Here is a 22,249-nt window from a genome sequence, read left to right on the forward strand (position 1 = left end):
GACGGACACAGCTTCAGACACAAGTCCGTGAACTTGTGTCTGATACCGATGATGAGGCCTCGTGGGAGGCAGAGGAGGACATCAGATATTTCTGTGACGAGGAGTCTGTTGGCCTTCCTTCTGACCCCACTCCGTCCCCTGAAAGACAGCTTTCTCCTCCCGAGAGTCTGTCTTTCTCGGCCTTTGTCCGGGAGATGTCTACGGCCATCCCCTTCCCAGTGGTTGTGGAGGATGAGCCAAGGGCTGAAATGTTTGAGATCTTGGACTATCCTTCTCCACCTAAGGAAGCGTCCACAGTACCCATGCATCATGTCCTGAAAAAGACATTGCTGGCGAACTGGACCAAGCCACTAACTAATCCCCACATTCCCAAAAAGATGGAATCCCAATATCGGATCCATGGGGACCCAGAGCTGATGCACACTCAGTTGCCTCACGACTCTGGTGTGGTGGATCTGACCCTGAAGAAGGCTAAGAGTTCTAGGGAGCATGCTTCGGCACCCCCGGGCAAAGACCCCAGAACCTTAGACTCCTTTGGGAGGAAGGCCTATCATTCTTCCATGCTCGTGGCCAAGATTCAATCTTACCAGCTCTACACGAGCATCCATATGCGGAATAATGTGCGGAAGCTGGCGGACTTGGTGGGCCAGCTCCCTTCTGAGCAAGCCAAGCCATTTCAGGAGGTGGTCAGGCAGCTGAAGGCATGTAGAAAATTCCTGGCCAGAGGGGTATTTGATACCTTTGATGTTGCGTCCAGGGCCACTGCTCAAGGTGTGGTGATGCGCAGACTCATGGCTGCGTGCCTCCGACCTGGAGAATAGGATCCAGCAGCGGATTGCGGGCTCCCCTTGCCGTGCGGATAACATTTTTGGGGAAAAAGTTGAACAGGTGGTAGAACAGCTCCACCAGCGGGATAACGCTTTCGACAAATTCTCCCGCCGGCAGCCTTCAGAATCTACCTCATCAGGTAGGCGTTTTTATGGGGGAAGGAGGACTGTTCCCTACTCTTCTGGTAAGCGTAGATACAATCCTCCCTCTCGACAGCCTGTGGCCCAGGCTAAGCCCCAGCGCGCTCGCTCTCCTCAGCAGCGTGCACCTCAGCAAGGCCCCTCAGCTCCCCAGCAAAAGCAGGGGGCAAGCTTTTGACTGGCTCCAGCAGAGCATAGCTGATATCAAAGTGTCTGTGCCGGACGATCTACCGGTCGGGGGGAGGTTGAAAGTTTTTCGCCAAAGGTGGCCTCTTATAACCTCCGACCAGTGGGTTCTCCAAATAGTCCGGCAAGGATACACCCTCAATTTGGCCTCCATGCCTCCAAATTGCCCACCGGGAGCTCAGTCTTTCAGCTTCCAGCACAAGCAGGTACTTGCAGAGGAACTCTCCGCCTTTCTCAGCGCCAATGCGGTCGAGCCCGTGCCACCCGGGCAAGAAGGGCTGGGATTCTATTCCAGGTACTTCCTTGTGGAAAAGAAAACAGGGGGGATGCGTCCCAGCCTAGACCTAAGGGCCCTGAACAAATATCTGGTCAAGGAAAAGTTCAGGATGCTTTCCCTGGGCACCCTTCTTCCCATGATTCAGGAAAAAGATTGGCTATGCTCTCTGGACTTAAAGGATGCTTAAATGCATATTCCGATACTGCCAGCTCACAGACAGTATCTCTGATTCCGTCTGGGAACACGTCACTTCCAGTACTGTGTGCTACCCTTTGGGCTCGCCTCCGCACCCAGGGTGTTCACAAAGTGTCTGGCTGTGATAGCAGCAGCTCTCCGCAGGCTTGGAGTGCACGTGTTCCCTTATCTCGATGATTGGCTGGTGAAGAATACATCCAAGGCAGGAGCTCTACAGTCCATGCAGATGACTATTCGCCTCCTGGAGCTACTGGGTTTTGTGATAAATTATCCAAAATCCCATCTTCTCCCAGTACAAAGACTCGAATTCATAGGAGCTCTGCTGGATTCTCGGACGGCTCGTGCCTATCTCCCGGAGACAAGGGCCAACAATCTGTTGTCCCTCGTCTCCCGGGTGCGAGCGTCCCAGCAGATCACAGCTCGGCAGATGTTGAGATTGCTCGGCCACATGGCCTCCACAGTTCATGTGACTCCCATGGCTCGTCTTCGCATGCGATCTGCTCAATAGACCCTAGCTTCCCAGTGGTTTCAGGCTGCTGGGGATCTAGAGGACGTGATCCACCTGTCCACGAGTTTTCTCGAATCCCTACACTGGTGGACGATTTGGTCCAATTTGACTCTGGGACGCCCTTTCCAAATTCCTCAGCCGCAAAAAGTGCTGACTACGGATGCGTCTCTCCTGGGGTGGGGAGCTCATGTCGATGGGCTTCACACCCAGGGAAGCTGGTCCCTCCAGGAACAAGGTCTACAAATCAATCTCCTGGAGTTACGAGTGGTCTGGAACGCTCTGAAGGCTTTCAGAGATGGCTGTCCCACCAAATTATCCAAATTCAGACAGACAACCAGGTTGCCATGTATTACATCAACAAGCAGGGGGGCACCGGATCTTGCCCCCTGTGTCAGGAAGCCATCAGCATGTGGCTGTGGGCTCGCCGTTACGGCATGTTTCTCCAAGCCACATATCTGGCAGGCGTAAACAACAGTCTGGCCGACAGGTTGAGCAGGATTATGCAACCTCACGAGTGGTCGCTCAACTCCAGAGTAGTGCGCCGGATCTTCTAAGTGTGGGGCACCCCCTTGGTAGATCTCTTCGCATCTTGTCCAACCACAAGGTCCCTCAGTTCTGTTCCAGACTTCAGGCCCACGGCCGACTGGCATCGGATGCCTTCCTCCTGGATTTGGGGGGAAGGCCTGCTGTATGCTTATCCTTCCATACCTCTGGTGGGGAAGACTTTGTTGAAACTCAAGCAAGACCGAGGCACCATGATTCTGATTGCTCCTTTTTGGCTGCTTCAGATCTGGTTCCCTCTTCTTCTGGAGTTGTCCTCCGAAGAACCGTGGAGATTGGAGTGTTTTCTGACCCTCATCACCCAGAACAAAGGGGCGCTTCTGCATCCCAGCCTCCAGTATCTGGCTCTCACGGCCTGGATGTTGAGAGTGTAGATTTTGCCTCTTTAGGTCTGTCAGAGGGTGTCTCCCGTGTCTTGCTTGCTTCCAGGAAAGATTCCACTAAGAGGAGTTACTTCTTTTTATGGAGGAGTTTTGGCGTCTGGTGTGACAGCAAGGCCTTAGATCCTCGCTCTTGTTTTACACAGACCCTGCTTGACTACCTTCTGCACTTGTCTGAGTCTGGTCTCAAGACCAACTCTGTAAGGGTTCACTTTAGCGCAATCAGTGCATACCATTACCGTGTGGAAGGTAAGCCGATCTCGGGACAGCCTTTAGTTGTTCGCTTTATGAGAGGTTTGCTTCTGTCAAAGCCCCCCATCAAACCTCCTACAGTGTCATGGGATCTCAATGTCGTTCTCACCCAGCTGATGAAACCTCCTTTTGAGCCACTGAATTCATGCCATCTGAAGTACTTCACCTGGAAGGTCATTTTCTTGGTGGCAGTAACTTCAGCTCGTAGAGTCAGTGAGCTTCAAGCCCTAGTAGCTCATGCTCCTTATACCAAATTTCATCATAATAGAGTAGTCCTCCGCACTCACCCTATGTTCTTGCCAAAGGTGGTGTCGGAGTTCCATCTGAACCAGTCAATTGTCTTGCCAACATTCTTTCCCCGTCCTCATTCCTGCCCTGCTGAACGTCAGCTGCACACATTGGACTGCAAAAGAGCATTGGCCTTCTATCTGGAGCGGACACAGCCCAACAGACAGTCCGCCCAAATGTTTGTTTCTTTTGATCCCAACAGGAGGGGAGTGGCTGTGGGGAAACGCACCATTTCCAATTGGCTAGCAGATTGCATTTCCTTCACTTACGCTCAAGCTGGGCTGGCTCTTGAGGGTCATGTCAGGGCTCACAATGTTAGAGCCATGGCAGCGTCAGTGGCCCACTTGAAGTCAGCCACTATTGAAGAGATCTGTAAAGCTGCGACGTGGTCATCTGTCCACACATTCACATCTCATTACTGCCTGCAGCAGGATACCCGACGCGACAGTCGGTTCGGGCAGTCGGTGCTTCAGAATCTGTTTGGGGTTTGAATCCAACTCCACCCCCCTAGGCCCATTTTTTATTCTGTTCCAGGCTACACTCTCAGTTAGTTGAATAAGATGTTAGGTCAATCTCAGTTTTGTCCTCGCCGTTGCGAGGCCCAATTGACCATGTTTGTTGTTTTGAGTGAGCCTGGGGGCTAGGGATACCCATCAGTGAGAACAAGCAGCCTGCTTGTCCTCGGAGAAAGCGAATGCTACATACCTGTAGAAGGTATTCTCCGAGGACAGCAGGCTGATTGTTCTCACAAACCCGCCCACCTCCCCTTTCGAGTTGTGTCTTCCCTTGTCTTTGTCTTGCTACATACGGGACTGACGAACACGAGCCGGTTCGGGCGGGAAGACGACCGCGTATGCGCGGTGCGCATGGACGCGAGGGCTAGCAAACGTCTTTGCTAGTGAAGATTCCGATTGGAGGGGATGCCGTGGACGTCACCCATCAGTGAGAACAATCAGCCTGCTGTCCTCGGAGAATACCTTCTACAGGTATGTAGCATTCGCTTCACTCCCATGGTACATCTCCATTTGTGAGAGGCCCAGTGGACTGTAGTTTCCCAGTGGTTTCATGCGGCTGGGAGCCTAGTGGATGTCATCCAGATTCCTCCAGAGTTGACTCATTCTGTTCTCTGGTGGACAATTGGGACGAATTTGACTATGGGACTACCATTTTAAATTCCCCCACCTCAGAAGGTATTAACAACAGATGCATCCAACTTGGAAAGGGAGCTCATGTATATGGGCTTCACACCGAGGGATCTCGGTCTGCTCAGGAATAGACTTACCAATCAACTTCCTCAAGCTCAGGGCCATTTGGAATACTTTAAAGGCTTTCAGAGATCAGCTACAAAGCTAATTATTCTCATTGAAAATGGACAACCAGGTTGTATTGTTTATGTGAACAAGCAAGGGGGCTACGGGATCCTAAACCTGTGATAGTGGACCCTCCTTCATGGAATGGTCCTTCGAGCCACATACTGGCAGGCAAGAAGTACAGCATGGTTGACAGACTGAGCAGGGTTTTGCAACCACACGAGTGATCTCTCAACATTGGTATAACCTGTGTGGGGCATTCCCTCGTTGGATCTTTCTGCCACTCATCTCAACAAAGTCCCCCAGTTCTGTTCCAGGCTCATATCACACGGCAGGCTAGCATCAGATGTCTTTCTACTACTTTGGAAGGAGGGTCTTCTGTATGCGTACCCTCTGATACTTCTCATAGAGAAGACTTTGCTGAGACAAGACCAAGGAACTATGATCCTAATAGCCCCTTATTGGCCAACGCAGATCTGGTTCCCTCCTCTTCTGGAGTTGTCCTTCAAAGATCCATGGAGGTTGGAATGTTTTCTGACCCTTATCAATATAACAAAACAGTGGGTAAAAAACCAGGAGTTCCAGAGTAAAGATGAACCAAACTTTATTAATCAGTATATTGAGTCAATATACTGATTAATAAAGTTTGGTTCATCTTTACTCTGGAACTCCTGGTTTTTTACCCACTCTTTTGTTATATTGTGACTATCCGTGGGATTTCGTTGAGTTCTCCACGTTTGTGGATTCTCTTCTGACCCTTATCACACAGAATGAAGTATCTTTTCTGCATCCCAACCTCCAATCTCTGGCTCTCATGGCTTGGATGTTTAGAGCATAGAATTCGGATCTTTAGGTTTGTGTGAGGGTGTCTCTCACATCTTGCTGGCTTCCAGAAAAGACTCCACTAAGAGGTGTTACTCTTTTAAATGGAGGTGGTTTGTCCTCTGGTGTGAGGGCAAGATTTCAGATTCCCTCGCTTGACCTACATAAAAACCTGCTTGAATACCTCCTGTACCTCTCTGAGTCTGGTTTAAAAACCAACTCGATAAGGGTTCATCTCGGTGCAATTAGTGCTTGTCAGCGTGTAGGAGGTAAGTCCATCTCTGTACAGCCTCTAGTTGTTCGATTCATGAGAGCTTTGCTGTTGACAAAGTCCCCCCAACAGACCTCCTACCATGTCATGAGATCTCAACATTGTCCTAACCCTGCTGATGAAAGCTCCTTTTGAGCCACTTGATTCCTGTCATCTAAAGTATTTGATCTGGAAAGTCATGTTTTTGCTTGCGGTCACTTCAGCTCACAATTTCAGTGAGCTTCAGGCCCTAGTAGTGGATCCACCTTACACCAAGTTTCATCAAAATAGAGTACTCTTCATGCACCCTAAGTTCCTTCCTAGGGTAGTGTCAAAGTTCCATCTTAATCAGCCAATCGTTCTACCAACATTTTTCCCAAAACCACATGCCCATCCTAGCGATAGTGTACTGCATACCTTAGATTGCAAGCAAGCCTTAGCCTTCTATTTGGAGCGTACTAAAGCCCATAGACAATCCACGCAGCATTTGTTTGTTTTGGCCCAAACTGGATGGAGGTAGCCATTGGCAAACACACAATTTCTAATTGTCTAGCAGATTGCATCTCCTTTACTTAAATCTACCACTTACGCCCACACGTTCTGTCCACATGTTCACATCTCATTACTGTCTTGAGCAGGCTATCCGACGTGACAGCTGGTTCAGTCAGACAGTTCTGCAGAATTTGATTGTCTATAATCCAACTCCACCCTTCTAAGCCTGTTATTTTAGTTCTAGGCTGCTTCTTTATGATCAGTTTTCATTACCGGGTTGATTGCTTGTTTAGGCCTTGCCATTGCAAGTCTTGATTGTCCTGGCATTGTTTTTTGGTGAGGCTGGTAGCTAGGGATTCCCAGTTGTGAGATTATATGGCCTGCTTGTCCTCTGAGAAAGTGAAGTTACTTACCCTGTAGCAGGTGTTCTCTGATGATATCAGGCCAGTCATTCTCACAAACCCTCCCTCCTACCCTTGTAGTTGTCTTTTCCAGCTGTGTCATTAGACTGCTGGTCCCGCGCTCACATTTTAGGTGGGATTTCACCCTCACATGCTTGGTGGGATGCTGCCAAAGGCCGCTTATAGAGGCAGAGCGCTGGGCAGCTTCCACACTGGGCTCCATCGGATGTCTTCAGCCTGTTGTGAGAATGATTTTCCTGCTGTCCTCAGAGAATACCTACTACAGGTAAGTAATTTTGCTTTAACAACCAGTTACTGATTGTGAATGGCTCATTAACTAATTTATTTATGCATGGATCTCAGGATTGCATGCAAATTTGGGTGCCATTTATAGAATTCAGGGGATAATGCTATCACCATTGGTGTCTATGTGGATTATGGTAATATTCCGCTGCAATACATATAGCTAAGTAGTTTAATTTAGCACTCTTTCTTTGCAGGCCTAAGTTAAACCACAACCATATTGCTACTATCCATATAGCTAATCATTCCACCCTCGCAGAACTCTAACTCCAACTCGGCACTACCCATCAAATGTGGTGGTTACAGGGATTTTCAGTGGCACTAGCCAGGTAGTGCTACTGAAGATCCATGGATAAGTTACTTGTACATTTGGTAGCCACCACTAAATGTATAGTCCTTTTGAATATTAATCCAGCTGTTACATTTGGATACACTGTCACATTCTGAAAGGGGAGTTAAACCAAGGTCACCAGTTCCTTACCCAGCCTATTAACTTTGCCATGGACAAATTTCATTTATTCTCGTGTTCCGGTAAGGATTCTATATTGTTTTTTGATTCATAAATCTAGCTTTTTGAAATATACAAAGCTTTTACTTGGTGGGTAGGAGGGAATTGTGGTACACTGTTGCATCACTCACTGCTATTTAGATTGCCCTGTTAGTTTACCTTAGCACTCTTACATCCAATTGGTTGATCAATGTCTTGATCTTGATCCATACATTTATTAAGAAGGTATTTGTTGAGTGGAGGAAATAGTCTAGTGGTAGAGCAGTGAGCTGAAAACCAAGAAGTCCAGGATCAAATCCTGATTTTTTTTTCCCATAGATGTTTCTTGTGACAGTCAATGAGACCCTCTATTACCTCAGGTAAAAAACTTAGATTGCATCCAAAGGTTAGTAAAATGTGGTCCACAAGCACCTTTTATCCAACCTTTTGTGACCACATTTGTCAATCCATGGAAATTCTGTGCATTGTACACCACCTTCCTTATTCTTCCTTGTTCCCCATGATCTCTCTGCAAGAACAGATAATCTTTTTTTTTTTAATTGCCATAGGTTGCCACGCTAAAGGCAGAGAGTTGACAGCAGTGCATCCATATTCAGCACTATAGTGATTTAAAAAGCTAATATCCAGCTGTTTTAAAAAGCTTATTTGTAGGAAAATGGAGGTGGTGGGGAGTGAGCTGTGGAAAAGGCATATAGAATTACTGCGCTATGGAATATTGGGGGGAGGGACACTCAAGGACAAGAGGGGACTGTCTCTAGGGTAGGGTGTCAGCAAGTGCTTACTCTCAGGCGGGCTCAGAATTGTTCAGTTTACAAGGGCACGGATGGGCAAATCTTTTTTTTTTTAACATACTATTTCCATACCAGAACCCTGACCCCATAGTCTACCCCACCTACCCCATTACTTTTGAGAAAGATTCCCCAGGCCTTTATACAGAGAAGAGCCACTTTTGTGCTGTGTTAAAAAAATCATTTTTTTCCCCATTCTATTTTTTAAGGCTATTTCTTTTCGGGGACTATCTATTTCTGGGTTACATAAGGCTTTTTTTGGGCTTTAGTGGCTAGCTATCTGCTCCCTGGTCTGGGTGGAAGTAGTGTGGGTTCTATGGAGCAATTGCTACTAAATCAACTTTGTCTCTGGGGGTAAGGGGCACATCCTGTTACTGCTTAAGTTGTGTCTTGTAGCTCTAATATGTATTCTTCAAAGTTGGACATCCTCAGACCTGCCGTCTTTTGGGCATTGGAGAAACCAAGTTCATCAGCTTGCCACTTGGGAGGCACGTGTGATGGAAGGGTCTTTGAAAAGGAAAAAGGCTTTTTTATTGGTGTGGAATGCTTATTTGCAGAGTTTGAGCCCCAAAGGACACAGTTTATTACTTAATTCCTTATAGGTTGGGGAGTACATAAGTTTGTTTGGACATTGATCTTAGCATACTGCAGGTGGGGAGAGAAGCTTGTAAAGGGGGGGGAGTACTCTCTCTTTGGAGTAGACCCTGCGGCCACAAGTGCACGGGCCCTCTGCTTTATGTTGGTGCGTGGAAGTTTGTTTTGGGAGAGGTGGAGGATGGATTGAATTTGCGAGAGTTTCAGATTTCATTGTGTTCTCTGTGAAGGGGGGGGGGGGGGACTTTTAAAATTTTGATGAATTTTATCTTTCAGTCAGGCAATTGTTAGTATATAGGAGATTGTTTTTGGATTATTCTCTCCTTGATGTTTATCTCTTCATAAGTTATGTCATCAATAAAAATTGTTAAAACCTAAAAAATAAAAAATGTACATTTCCTATTGTAAACCTCTGAGGCGGGGAAAATAAGTTCTGCCACAGAATGTAATGCATCTTGATCTCAGATTTGGAAAGCAATTAAATGAATATAAAATCAAGATGTAAATCCAATCCATTGTCCATACAAGCCCAACAAGCATACTTTCAATTTTTCAAAGAGAGCATCTACACATAAACATAGTCCATACCAAACTATGAAGGTTCACAAATGAGTGCATTCATACAGAAGTTTGAAGAATTCTTAACTAATTTTTATATTCTCTTCAGATTAATGTGACTACTGTGAGGGAACATTTACCCGAAGGAGACTTCTCAATAATGACCGAAATGCTAAAAAAATTCCTTGGCTTCATGAATCTTACAGTAAGTATATGTAATGAGTTGGAAAATAAGAGAGTCATGAAAACTAATCTTTGCTTTAGCAACAGTGACTGCCGTGGAGTTCTTGTATGAATGGGTTCAAGGCTGACCCAAGGATATCTTGACACCCCAGGGAAACCTTCAGATGTACACGCCCACCTTCAGTGGCTCAAGGTGCCCCCACCTCCTGAAATCTTGCATCTCCCCTTTCCTATTCCTCTACACACACACACCTCCCACTCCCCCACCATGGTGTGCAGTATCTTTCTCCTTTCTCATTTTCATGCCCTCCCTACAAGATGTTCAGTAACTTCTACTACTACTTATCATTTCTAAAGCGCTACTAGACGTACGCAGCGCTGTACACTTGAACATGAAGAGGCAGTCCGTGCTCGACAGAGCTTACAATCTAATTAGGACAGACAGAACAAACAAGAGATAAGGGAATATTAAAGTGAGGATGATAAAATAAGGGTTCTGAACAAAGTGAATAAGGGTTAGGAGTTAAAAGCAGCATCAAAAAGGTGGGCTTTTAGCTTAGATTTGAAGAATGCCAGAGATGGAGCTTGACGTACCGGCTCAGGAAGTCTATTCCAGGCATATGGTGCAGCAAGATAAAAGGAACAGAGTCTGGAGTTAACAGTAGAGGAGAAGGGTGCAGATAAGAGAGATTTACCCAGTGGGGAGGAATGTAGGGAGAGATGAGTGGAGAGGTACTGAGGAGCTGCAGAGTGAATGCACTTATAGGTCAATAAGAGGAGTTTGAACTAAATGCGGAAACGGATAGGAAGCCAGTGAAGTGACTTGAGGAGAGGGCTAATATGAGCATAATGACACTGGCGGAATATTAGTCGTGCAGCAGAATTTTGAACAGATTGAAGAGGAGAGAGATGGCTAAGTGGGAGACCTGTAAGAAGCAAGTTGCAATAGTCTAAGCGAGAGGTGATAAGAGTGTGGATGAGGGTTCTAGTAGTGTGCTCAGAAAGGAAAGGGCGAATTTTGCTGATATTATAGAGAAAGAAACGACAGGTTTTAGCAGTCTGCTGAATATGTGCAGAGAAGGAGAGGGAGGAGTTGAAGATGACCCCAAGGTTACGAGCTGATGAGACAGGAAGGATGAGAGTGTTATCCACAGATATAGAGAATGGGGGAGGAGGAAACTAAACTTCTCTTCCTTACCCCCTCCACAGCAACACTAGCATGTCAGTCAGCTTGCCGACACAACATTGGTTGCACCTGCCACAGGGCTTTGAGCTTCATTTCGTATCCTATCCAACGCTTAATTGAGTCCCATACTTAAGGCATGAAATCTACAACAGCACCTCATGATGGTGATGAGGATGGCGGGAGGTGGAGCTGGGGCAGCCTTAAGTTTTGATTTTTGTTTTGATGCGTGGGGAAGCGGGGAGCAGCGGCGAACTTGGGCGGGATGGGGGGCAAGACCGTCCGTGAAGGACGCTCCTGATGAGCGTTTTTGCCCCCTCCTGAGCTTGCCATCCGATAAGGTTTGTTTGTTTTTTGTTTTTCCAAGCCCGCACAGCCACAACGAGAGGTCCAGACCTCTCGTTAAATTTCACGGCGTTTCGTTCGGTTTTCCTCCGTTAAACCAATCGGAAAAGGTTAGTGCATCTCGTTACAATAGGGTTTCTACACGAATTGCTAATCTGCATTCCGTTTTTGTTAGCTGCTACCATCGTCGGAAAATGGGCTTTAGTGCATGCAGCGGTTAAAAATTTCTTCGTTAAAGGCTTACTTAAGGCTCGTTAAAGTTTAGTGCATCTGGCCCTCTGTTCATTCATTTCTAGATCCAGTGGCGCTCAATACTTTCATCCACTCTTTTGTAATCAGCAAACTGGATTACTGTAATTCAATTTGTACGGGCCTTAAATTGACAGACATCACATGACTACAATTAGTCCTAAACACGGCTATTAAACTAATCACCAACAAGAGGAAATATGATCATGTTACTCCACTACTGATAGCAGCACACTGGCTCCCGCTACTCCACCACATCATATACAAGACTTTATTATTGGTATACAAAACTCATTCGTGTGGTGAACCGCCCTATCTCGTACATTTACTGACTCCATATTAAAATCAATGATCTTTCTGATCCTCCACCCAAAATCTATTAGTAACACCATCCTTTTTGGAAATTAGGCACAAACACATTTGGAAAACGATCTTCTCAGTCCAAGGTCCAAAACACTGGAACAAACTGCCCCAATCACTTCGCAATCATGCATCGCTTCCGACATTCAAAGCAGAACTCAAGATCTTCCTTTTTATAGACGCATATTCATAATCCCTCTCCATCCCGAAAGGGATCGGACTGATTAACAGTACAGTTGTGAAGTACCACCTCTCCCTTTTTTCCCACCGTCCTATCTACATTGTATTTCTACCCTCTTTTCCTTTCTCCCATGTTTTGTAATTGCCTGTCTTATTACTAATCTTGTACTTTAGAATGTAAGCCACTCAGACACATAACTGATGGGTGGGAAAAAAAGTTATAAATAAACTTGAAACTTCTGTTCATGCTGAATCCTGCCCCTTCTGAAAACAGGAAGTTCAGAGGGGGGAGGGTTCCATCAAGCCTTGATCAGGCACAGATGCTCAAGACCCTGCACCGAATGTGATTAGTGTTATTGGCAAGCTGACATTCCTGTGTTGCCACAGAAGTGGTTGAGAATGGAAACTGGTGAACACCTTTGGGGGGAAGGATGAAGAGATGCTGAACATACACACAATGATTGCCACAACTATCTCCCCCCCCCCCCCCCCCCCCCCCCCCCCAAAAAAAAAAAAAATGCCACCCTAGGTGGATGCCTAGTTTGCCTATGTAATAGGGCTAGCCCTGAATACATACTCCTGTTATATCCTGTGTTCTGGGATGTTGATTTAAAGGGAAATGTAAGTGAGCATTGGTCATATTTTGGCTCCCAGAATCTTCTTTTTAGATGGGCATTGTTCATTGTAAATCAGACTTCTAAATCTTTTTTTTGTCTCTTAACTGTTTAATGTCCATATTTCTCAAGGCTGAGAGCTGTATAAATAAAAAAAAAAAAAAGTAATAAACTAATAGCATTAAAATATTAACTGTTTAAATGTTAGTGAATCACATATAGTGAGTGTAGAGAGACTGAAATTTTCCTAAGTATGGGTCCTAGTCAAAATCCTTCTACAAACCTAGGAAGCTGGCATATCTAAAGCCCTTGTTGAATAATCTATTGTGTTTAATTTAGGGCTTATGTTTATAATATCATACATGAAGGTGCCTAAGTTCAGCTTTCTCATTCTTCAGTAATAGTCAAATCATTAGTGAAGGAAGGTGAAAAAATACACCACCTGATAGCAACCCTGGCTACTGGACTGTTTAGACAAAAAAGGTATTTCAGGGTGCGATGTTAGCTGCATGGATTACAGCCAATCAACTCTTCATGGTTTAGTACATGCACACCAGCGAGTCCAGTGTTTTCCATCTAGCCTATCTCTCCAGTCATAGTCTGAACTGGCAGCGATTTTTCTAGAGGCAGATGAGTAGAACACATCTTTTCTTAGTGTATGATGCATTTAACACCTCTTTTGTGAATCTCAGTTTTACAGTCCTCAGCAGACAGCTCTCCTGCCTGTCTGTTTCAGGCTTGTAGGAGGATATTCCTTCTAGATTAGTAGGTCCACTATGCACCAATGCTCGTTTTTAGCGATAGGGTTAAAGAGACTGTAGACACCATCGTGGATCACTGATCTTTCTAGCAATAGCCCCACCTTACTTGCCATGCTATAGAGAAATGAGCCCAACCCAATATCACAAAGTTCCTGTTACTGAAGGGAGTGAGTTTGCTTCTCTAGATAGCCACAATAAGCCTAGTGTCAATCTTTTGCTACGACTTACCAGTGAGCAAAGAGGGAAACCAAAGCATCATTCAACTGTGGAGCAAAAACAGTCTCCTTATTGACTCTCCTCTGAGATCACAGCTAGTTTTCTTACTGTATTCTGTGCTATCTCTGGAGGGTCCGGAAAAAATCACAGCAGATTCCTGGGTTCTCTCAGTATTCTCAGAACAACTGTCAACTCGGGTTTCTGTCCATTGCGCCTGAAGGACCCCTACCTGGTTTCAGCTACTTCAGACCCATGCCCATTTGCTTCAGGGAGATGTTTCACTCCTCCTTCAAGCAAATGCCATAGAGACTGTTGCATTTTAGGAAAGGAATTGGGACTTCTGTTCCAGATATTTCCTCATTCCTAGGAAAGCTGAAGGATTATGCCCTGTTTTAGATCTGAGACCTCAACCTGAATGGACAACACAAACAGACTTGAAACACATCTCCTAGATTGGGACAACAGATGCAGAAGCACACTAGATAATATAGCACCACTACAAACAAGAACCTCACGAAGGCACAACTCGATACCATGGTTTAACGAAGAGCTGAAAAAATAAAAACATAAGTAAGGAGGTATGAACGAGCATGGAATAAAACAAAAGATGAACACACACTTAACGCATGGAAACAAGTGCAAAGAAAATACAAATATACAATACGACAAACCAAAAGGTCTCACTATAAAACCAAAATAGAGCCAGATTACAAAGACACGCATAACCTTTTCCTAATCGTGAGTAAACTACTAAACACCACACCAGTCACTACAACCGACACAGACACCCCATCAGCAGACAACCTTGCTAAATGCTTCAACGAGAAAATTGTAAAGATACGACTCACCACCAAATACCACTGACCACGAAAAATTCATTGAATGTCTGGACCCAATCCCCGATGAATGTCCTGCAGACAGAATTTGGACAAACTTCGCTATACTTACTGATGAAACCGTCACCCAAGCGATTAATAAGTTCGCCAAATTCCACTGCAAACTTGACATATGCCCCAACAACCTAATAAAATCCGCTCCTCAACGCTTCATAACAGACCTCACAAAGCACCTAAACTACATACTACAGCACGGACTCTTCCCTAAGGATAAAGGAAACATACTACTTACACCAATACCTAAAGACACACAAAAAAAAAGCAAATGACATAACCAACTACCGCCCAGTAGCATCTACCCCTCTGGCAGTCAAACTAATGGAAAGCATGGTAACCAAGCAACTTACTGATTACTTAAACAATTTCTCGATATTACATGAATCACAATCAGAATTCCGATCCAATTACAGCACCGAAACAGTACTAATCACTCTCCTGACCAAATTTAAGCAAGCAATTGCAACTGGCAATAGTGTACTTCTCCTACAATTCGACATGTCCAGCGCATTCGACATGGTAAACCACAAAATACTATTAAATATCCTAGAATACTTCGGGATGAGGAAACGTACTTAGTTGGATCAAAGGCTTCCTAACTGCAAGAACATACCAAGTGATATCAAACTCGAATACATCTTCACCATGGAAACCAGAATGCAGAGTACCCCAAGGTTCACCGCTTTCACCGACCCTTTTCAACCTAATGATGATACCTCTAGCCAAAATGTTATCCAACCAAGGCTTTAATCCTTTCATCTACGCAGATGATGTCACGATCTACATCCCGTTTAAACACGATCTAACAGGAATAACAAATGAAATTAAGCACAGCTTCCAAATCATGAACTCATGGGCGGATGCATTCCAACTAAAGCTCAATGCAGAAAAAACACAATGCCTCATCCTCTCATCAGGGGGGGGGAGCCCGCGGCGAACGAGGAGTCGTTGCCGTGGGCTGTGGCATAAGCTATGGAACTTAGGTAACATTAGCGACGAGTACACAGCACCTCAGCGGATAATATGGCAAAGTGAGTTACTATGTATATGTTAATGACCTGTTGAAAGTTACAATACTGAGCGAAATGTTATGCCTGCATGCGGGCAGGATTACAGAACAAGATGGACACGGCTAGTCTCCTGGCTTGGACGGCCAGGGGGCCAATAGCTTTGGTTAAAGTGGTAAATGCATCCTTGTACGGGATGCATTTGATTGGACAGCGTGCTATAGCAGACAGCACTGAGGAGGAACAGGGTGCTTGGACGGCACAGCCTGTAGTAATATAAGCAAGAAGGGCTGTGTACTCGGAGGGAGATGTTTATCAATGATGTTTATCAATGATGTTTACCAATGATTGTTTATGTGAAGGTTTACGGTAAATAAAATTTTGGGACCTGGCTGCGGCCTAAATAAATCCACATTCGTTAAAGAAATTGGCTTCTGGTGGTGTTTAACAGAAGGGGGTGACTGAGTGAATGCCGAATGCCCGTGTTGTAACAAATGAAATTAAGCACAGCTTCCAAATCATGAACTCATGGGCGGATGCATTCCAACTAAAGCTCAATGCAGAAAAAACACAATGCCTCATCCTCTCATCACAACACAAACAAACCCACCACTATAAAGACCCAAAATTTGCCCTTCCTGTTTCAGATAGCCTGAAAATTCTAGGAGTTACAATTGACCGAAATCTTACACTAGAAAACCATGCGAAAAACACAACAAAGAAAATGTTTCACTCAGTGTGGAAACTCTAAAGAATAAGGCCTTTCTTCCCAAGGGAAACATTCCGCAGACTGGTACAATCAATGGTACTAAGTCAATTATGCCGGATGCAAAGAACAAATCATTAAGAAACTCCAAACTGCACAAAACACAGCAGCCAGACTCATATTTGGAAAAACGAAATATGAAAGCACCAAACCCCTAAGAGAAAAACTACACTGGCTACCACTTAAAGGACGAATTACGTTCAAAATCTGCACTCTGGTTCATAAAATCATACATTGTGAAGCTCCGGTATACATGTCAGACCTCATAGATTTACCAACAAGGAATTCTAAAAGATCATCGCGTACATTCCTGAATCTCCACTACCCCAGCTGCAAAGGACTAAAATATAAACAAACATATGCATCCTACTTCTACATAAGCACACAGCTATGGAATGCACTACCAAAAGCCACAAAAACAATACACGACATAACTAAATTCCGTAAATTACTAAAAACCAACCTGTTCAATAAGGCATACCACAAGGATCCATCCTAAATACCGTACAACAAAACTCATTCCAGAACTGTACAAAATCGAACTCTCTATTCTTGACTGCTCAAGTTAACCTATCACTATTGAACTTTAACGAAATACCTTGTTTATTTCTCATTACAACAATGAATCCTCTTTATTTGATTGCCTTAACCCACTCTGTCACCGGCATTATAACTATGTATTTCTCATTCCGGAATTGGCGATCGCCATTACGGAACAATGTAAGCCACATTGAGCCTGCAAATATGTGGGAAAATGTGGGATACAAATGCTACAAATAAATAAACCTGTTCCTTTGCAGAGAAAAGTTCAATATGAACACTCTCGGCTGCCTTTGTTCTTCGGGGCCTTAGTTCTGAGCTGTGGGCAAGAAGTTTCATCCTGATGCCATGCAATAATGTTGCTTATTTTAGTGCCTGATCAATCCTGCGGTCTATGGAAAACATCTGTTAAAGTACTAGTAACATTACACTTATCTGTGTTTCATTGTATTACTTTGTGTTTCAGAAACCACAGTTTATTACATTTATTTTTATTTATTATGATTTATTTACTGTCTTTTTGAAGGAATTCACACAAGGCAGTGTACAGCAACGCTGGATTTAAAGGATTAAATGTTTTGCGTAGCAGTTGGCATTTTCTCACTGTAATGCTGTTAAATGCTGAGAATGTGTTAAATAGTATAGCTTACACATTGTCATTTTAAATTAAAATCTTATGCTTTGTTTTTTCTTCAGTGTGCTGTTGGAACAACAGGCCAGAAATCTATTTCTAGAGTTATTGAATACTTGGAACACTGCTAGACTCTCAGCCTTCTCTGCAGGACTGTTTAATGCTGGAACTACCCATAAAAGGATGAAGTCGTGAAAAAAATCCTTGAAGATGCACCAAGAAACATTTGTCTCATTCATCTTGTTTTTAAGGCTACCTGGACTCCACTCTTAAATATGCACTCTGCATTTGCCGAAAAAAAAAGTTACTACTGTACATCCGTCTGCAGCAGTCAAAAATGAGGAACAGAGGTGCTGTAGGGATAATTAAATACAGAATGTAGGCTATTTATTATGCAGCACAGTATTTTTATGCCAATTAGTAAGGTTTACTTGTGTGTTTGGTGCTTGGATCTATCCATTATAAAGGAAAATGTTAAGACTGGTTTGCTGCTAACAGTGCAACTGTTGTTTACTGCTGAGTTCTTGTGTTATCATGCAGGTACAGAAGCAGCTTCTACAGTCTTAGACAAGGCTTAGTGTAAGAGCTCTTGTTTAGCAGCAAAGCTGCTTTGGTTTTTTGGTTGATTTGTTTTGCTGTGCTTTATTTTTAATTCCTGCTGGATTTCTTGGGTTTATTTTTTTGTGGGAGGGGGGTTTGATGAGGTTTTTTTGTCCTGGGATTTAGTAAACGAAATGCTTCCAAAAAGTCAAAATTAAGTCATGGAAAATCTTTTAGTGGTTTTTTTTTTCTTTTATCCTAATTTTTATAGAAATGCTTCCAGTTTATAGGAGAAAACATTTGAGTGGTTCAGAAATTTAAATTGTCCACAGGTTTTAATTAAAATTAATAGCAAAAGCAAGTCCAGAAAACAAGGCTTGAATATTTGATACTGTTTGAAACAATTACATGATTATAATTTTTTTTATTTGCATCTCAGTTTTAGAACTGCTTGCCCCAAATAAAATGGTATTCCCTGGTTTTTTAAAATTCTAAGAAACACTTTGGAGTCCTGAGCATGTAATAAGGAATTTTAGAAACGAGCATAGCAAACTGCTGTGCATTTGGTGTCATTTTACAAAGTAAACAAGTGTATAAAAAATATATATTGGTCCAGGGAGATTTGGAATAGTTTGATTACTGTTCTTACATTGTTGGTAAATACATTTTTTGAACTTGTTAAATCTAAAGCTGCTGATAGAGCCAAGATTTTCTTCATATTTTTTTTTTTTGTGTGTGTGTTGGTATAGATGGAAGACAAATAGGGACCAGGACATAAAACAGTTGTGTTTTGTATAGAATGATCAATATCCCTGTTTTAAAGTTTGTATTAAGGTCTGTTCACCCTGACCCAAATGTCAGAAATCTTTTAGAGCTATTTTAATAGCTTGCTATCTGTGATTGTTAAATGTTGAGACCATTCAAACAAAATTCTAGAATTTGCAACAGATTCATTACTAGTAGTTATCCCTTGTTTTGTTTTGTAAATTATTCTTAGCCACTCAGAGAATAAGCAAAATATTTTAACTTTTCTTTCTTTTTAATCCAGAGTTGATTATGTTAGAAAGAAAATTAGGCAAGAGTACTTTAGCACCTACTGCCCCAGATTTATAAATGGACTTTCGTTATTTAGGTGTAATGCCAGGGATCCCAAAAACAGTCTGATACTTGATAAAGGAAGAAACATCTTGTTCTACATTAAGGGGGTAATTTTCTAAAGTCATTTTTGCACATATGTAGTCATATAAGCACATAAATGACCTCTTATAAAATACCAACCTGCATAAAAGTATGTACCATGACATGATGGTGTTTACTTTGCTGGAAAGCATGTACAGGGCAGAGTTCGGGCAAAGTATAGGCAGAGTTTCCAAATACACGCATAGATTATAACATTTATTTTATGCACATATATGAATAATCTAGGGACAAACAACTACACCTGCTTGAAGGCAGGTAGGCTCCATTTTTGACACGCTACTGTTTCTTTAGAAAGACCCCTAGGCACTTTTGTGTCCTTATAAAATAGCACCTAAATACATGCCTACTACCTCTGTTATAAAATTACCCTCTGCATGCTAAGGCCATTTTTACCACAGCAGTAAAATGGCCAATTTTCTGTTATTTTTGTATTCATGGCCATGTTCTAATGTCGCCATTGGCGCGTGGCCATTAAAAAAAAGCAGTTACCAGATGAGCACCTATCATTGTCCATTTTGTAGGCGGTAAGGACTCGCACTGTAATCCTGTGTTAATCAGCACTTGGTAATGTAGATATGCTGATTAGTGCAGATATGTCCGCTCTCCATTCCCCAGACATGCCCCCTCAACCAAACAAATAAGATATTTTTTATTGTGCAGATAGCGTAAGCAACTTTGGAGCTTATGCAGGATGCCTGAGCCTGTCCTGCGGTAAGCTATTTTAAGCTGTGATAAACACTTGCAAACACTTACTGCAGCTTAGTAAAAGGACCCCTAAATGTATGTTAAACTATGAGCAGCTGAATCAGACATTTCAGACTTGAATATGTGAAAATTTCTGAATTTTCTCATGTGTTCAGACCTCACATTTTTTGTGGTGGAAGAAAGGGTAGGGGTAAGCTGGTTTCAACATTATTTATTTTCCAGAAAAGTCCTTCATCCCCCCATTTTACAGTCCACAAGTATTTATATCTAGATATATATAGCCAAAAGTCTCAGTTTATATTTCCAAATACATGTAATCATCTGCTTAGTTGTTTGGGTCAAAATCTTAACAAGATTTAGTGAAACTGGTATGTACTTTCACACTTGAAATAGAATTAGGCCTAGGGAGTAGGTTGTCAGAGTGAGAAGGGAATAATTAGGCATTTCCACAGCTGAATGTTAGAGAAAGTTTCTTGAGAATTTCACTGTTCAGTTGGTATCAGCAGGATGCTTGCTTAGTTCTATTTATTTTAAATAATGCATTAGACTTTGTCCCAACTTCCCTTTTTTATGGCAAGTGTTTTGTTTCTCTTTCTACCAGTACTGTTCTCACCAATTAAAACTTATTTGCCCAATTAATAGATAAGTTAAAACTCAATAAGGTTTTGTACCATGTTGCTACATTAGACTGTAGTTACTGTATGCAAGATCCAGTAGAAATATTAAATCTGCAATTGAAGTACAGATCAGAATATATAATCTAGTATAATAGCAATGACCCATTATTGAATGAAGTACTTTTATATTGCTGTCATCTATAATTATTTTGCACAGTTTTACCCTTTCCCTGTCCCCATTATTGATGAGGCAGATGGGTTGAAAGTTTGTATCTGAGAGGCACAATCTTCTACCTTTTGTTCTTTTCAGACTTTTTAAAATCACCTACTCTGAAAGCATAATAGACCAATGTAACTCAAAAATATTATGAGAATATGAGGTGTCATTTGGCTGGAGGGATGCAAATGGCTCCTCAAAAAAAAAAAAAAGCAAGATTATGTCGGTGGTGGTTTTAAATTTTGTTAGGTGTTTGTTTTTTCATTGAATCTTAACATCAGAGCCACTGTTCTGTTATTGATTGGTTTACAAATTACTGAACTTCAGATTTTCTAGAAATGCCTTGGAAAAGTTATCAGGGGTAGTAAATACAGCTTCAATATTTATGCAGAGCCAACAAAATCTTTGTTACAACGGTGACTGTTGTGAATGGGATTACTACTTCAGTGTTTCACAGTTTTTAAAATTTTTCTGACGCTGATGGGGTAGAATTTTTAAGTAGAAGAGGTTCAGGAAGAGCAGATCACCTTGTGAGCTGCAGTGCATATGTGTTTTGAACCTTCCAAGCACTCTGCATTAAGGGTACTTGAGGCCTACTTACAATTTAACTAAAGTTTTAAAGTAATCTTTTTTCCAGTGTAAATATTTCTGTAAATACAATCAATTGGAAATTAGAATCGTAGACTACTTTTCTGAATCCAATCCTATTTTTATTTTATACAGTATTTCTCAGCTGTGATCTTTGGAGCAAAAGCCAACGGCAGGAAAATAAATCAAGTTTGTACCAGTTTCATGAAGTATGTCTTTGGGTTTTGTAAATAATTTTAACTCAAATAAAATTGCTACTTTCAGTACACGTGTTCTTTTTAAATCTTTCTTTCATATTCTTACAAGGAGAGACAGGGAATAGGTAATTCCAGAGCATAGGGCAGATTTTAAATGTGAGATTTATTCAGCTGGGAACATTGGTACCTTGTTGTACAATAGGTTCTATGCAATCATAAAAGTAGGTGCTGTTTTTTCTGAACACTTAATTTTATGAACATATACCTCTAGGAAGTTTTACAAGCATCTTCCTGAACACTCAAATTGCTTATAAAATTACCCCCTAATTTCCAAAGTATCTGTGTCCTAATTTCTTTTCAACATAAGCATGTAATTCTTTTTACAAACCTGTCTTTAAATCATGTAAAACGTTAATGAGCTTAATTTAGGGCCTCTTTTATTAAGCCGCATGGCAGTGTTGACAGAGCCCATTCAAAGTGAATGGGCTTTGTCGGCATTACCGCACTGGGGTCCGCTAGGTCCTAATTAAGTATGAGAGTTTCTGCAAATGTAGTTAAAAAAAAAACAAAACAAATGGACATTGGCAAATGGTCAGGCATATAAGGCCATTTACAG

The 22,249-nt window shown here is 42.7% G+C and overlaps 1 protein-coding gene across 1 annotated transcript in view; it reads left to right on the forward strand.

Moving 5' to 3' along the window:
- Positions 1 to 21,702, forward strand: part of WAPL (WAPL cohesin release factor) — a 428,526-nt gene extending 406,824 nt beyond the window's left edge. Inside the window, exons 17-18 of the mRNA XM_030204989.1 lie at positions 9,751 to 9,846; positions 17,635 to 21,702. Of these exons, the coding sequence (XP_030060849.1) occupies positions 9,751 to 9,846; positions 17,635 to 17,700 (162 nt within the window). The 3' untranslated portion in view covers positions 17,701 to 21,702. The remainder of the gene's footprint in view (positions 1 to 9,750; positions 9,847 to 17,634) is intronic.
- The last annotated feature ends 547 nt before the right edge of the window (positions 21,703 to 22,249 follow it).

Source organism: Microcaecilia unicolor, chromosome 5, assembly GCF_901765095.1.
Source record: "Microcaecilia unicolor chromosome 5, aMicUni1.1, whole genome shotgun sequence".
NCBI lineage: Eukaryota > Metazoa > Chordata > Amphibia > Gymnophiona > Siphonopidae > Microcaecilia > Microcaecilia unicolor.